At 40.1% G+C, this 1,163-nt stretch overlaps 1 protein-coding gene across 1 annotated transcript; it reads left to right on the top strand.

Moving 5' to 3' along the window:
• Positions 1-311: 311 nt before the first annotated feature.
• On the top strand, positions 312-903 carry LOC129759841 (uncharacterized). Its single transcript, XM_055757375.1, has 2 exons — positions 312-433; positions 503-903. Exons 1-2 carry the CDS (start codon positions 370-372, stop codon positions 880-882), a joined length of 444 nt encoding a protein of 147 aa, XP_055613350.1. The 5' UTR covers positions 312-369; the 3' UTR covers positions 883-903.
• The last annotated feature ends 260 nt before the right edge of the window (positions 904-1,163 follow it).

The following is a 1,163-nucleotide window of genomic DNA, read 5'->3' as shown; positions in this document are numbered from 1 at the left end:
AATTGGAGTGGGTTATCGCGGCATTGATATTGGTCAAGTGTACTCTTGTGCAAATAATTCAGTCACAGATAATAAACTACGTTCAAACTAATGGAGATTTATCTATTAAAAAGTATACAGGTTGCAAGTAATCCTCTTTCAACTGAAAAAAGTGTTGCAATGAAATGGAATGTTAGGGTAAATTGAACATGAAATAAAAATCATCTGATTAAAAGCGATGTTGGTTGTAGGGAAAAAACCGCTCATGAGAAGATTCCTAAAGGAGTTTTCTTGAACCGGTTGATTCATATGACCCAAAATCCCCTATAGGTGACGGGAATGTTCCTGGTATAAAATCACTTAAAGTTCATACAGAAGCTTCTAGTCAAAATGTCTTCAGCGTTAAGTTCGGTTCTGGGTGTGCTTCTGGCTGCATCCTTGGTGATTAAACCTGGTGAGTTGAACGAAGAGTTAATTTCTTGATCTTTTCAATAAAAGTTTTCTGATCTCCTGTCGTTCGCAGGTCACTCGTTGGTCTGTGAGCTGTGCGTTTCCGAGTATGGTTGGGAGGATTGTCAGGTGCAGGCAGCATCATGGGAATGCAGCCACGAGACGGTTATGGAGCTGCATGAGATATTCGCTGAGGCCAATCCGAATTTGATTACGGCTTCCGATGGACAAAGTGGATTCAAGTGTTTTCAACTGCAGCTATTCCAAGGAAACGTGAGCGCTTACATGAAAGGTTGCACCTTTAAGGAAGCTGATATTTGCAATGGGTGGCTGTTCGGAGTAAAGGAATGTAAAACCTGTAACAGTGACCTGTGCAATGTGGGCTCTAAAACAATGTCAGCGTCAGCGCTAGCTCTAATAGTTTCTGTGCTATTGTTAAGTTTGTTTAAGTGAATAAAATCGAAAATTCTCATATGTTTTCCGGTTCATCGGTTCTCTCCTTCTGCATGAAAATTCGTAAACAAATTTCTGACAGCACTGTTTCATTGAAAACTATGCAGTTTTCAATACATTTTACTTGATACTTGATACTTGATCCCTGGGGATACTTGATTCCTCAGCTATATCTCGAATCTGGAATGTCTTACATAGATCAAATGATTAAGAAAAATGTGTTGTGCTCGCCCGGCTAAAATCCCGAGTCGATGGGTGGTGTAAGAGAAACAAGAGAGATC

Source organism: Uranotaenia lowii, unplaced genomic scaffold (assembly GCF_029784155.1).
Source record: "Uranotaenia lowii strain MFRU-FL unplaced genomic scaffold, ASM2978415v1 HiC_scaffold_289, whole genome shotgun sequence".
Taxonomy (NCBI): Eukaryota; Metazoa; Arthropoda; class Insecta; order Diptera; family Culicidae; genus Uranotaenia; species Uranotaenia lowii.
The sequence above is the reverse complement of the archived record's forward strand: the minus strand, read 5'-3'. Positions and strand labels throughout refer to the sequence as shown.

Bases quoted from the DNA above. Each gene is read 5' to 3' on its own strand.
- LOC129759841 (XM_055757375.1), top strand. From the start codon at position 370: ATGTCTTCAGCGTTAAGTTCGGTTCTGGGTGTGCTTCTGGCTGCATCC. The intron at 434-502 runs GTGAGTTGAACG...TGTCGTTCGCAG, and splicing joins ATCCTTGGTGATTAAACCTG to GTCACTCGTTGGTCTGTGAG.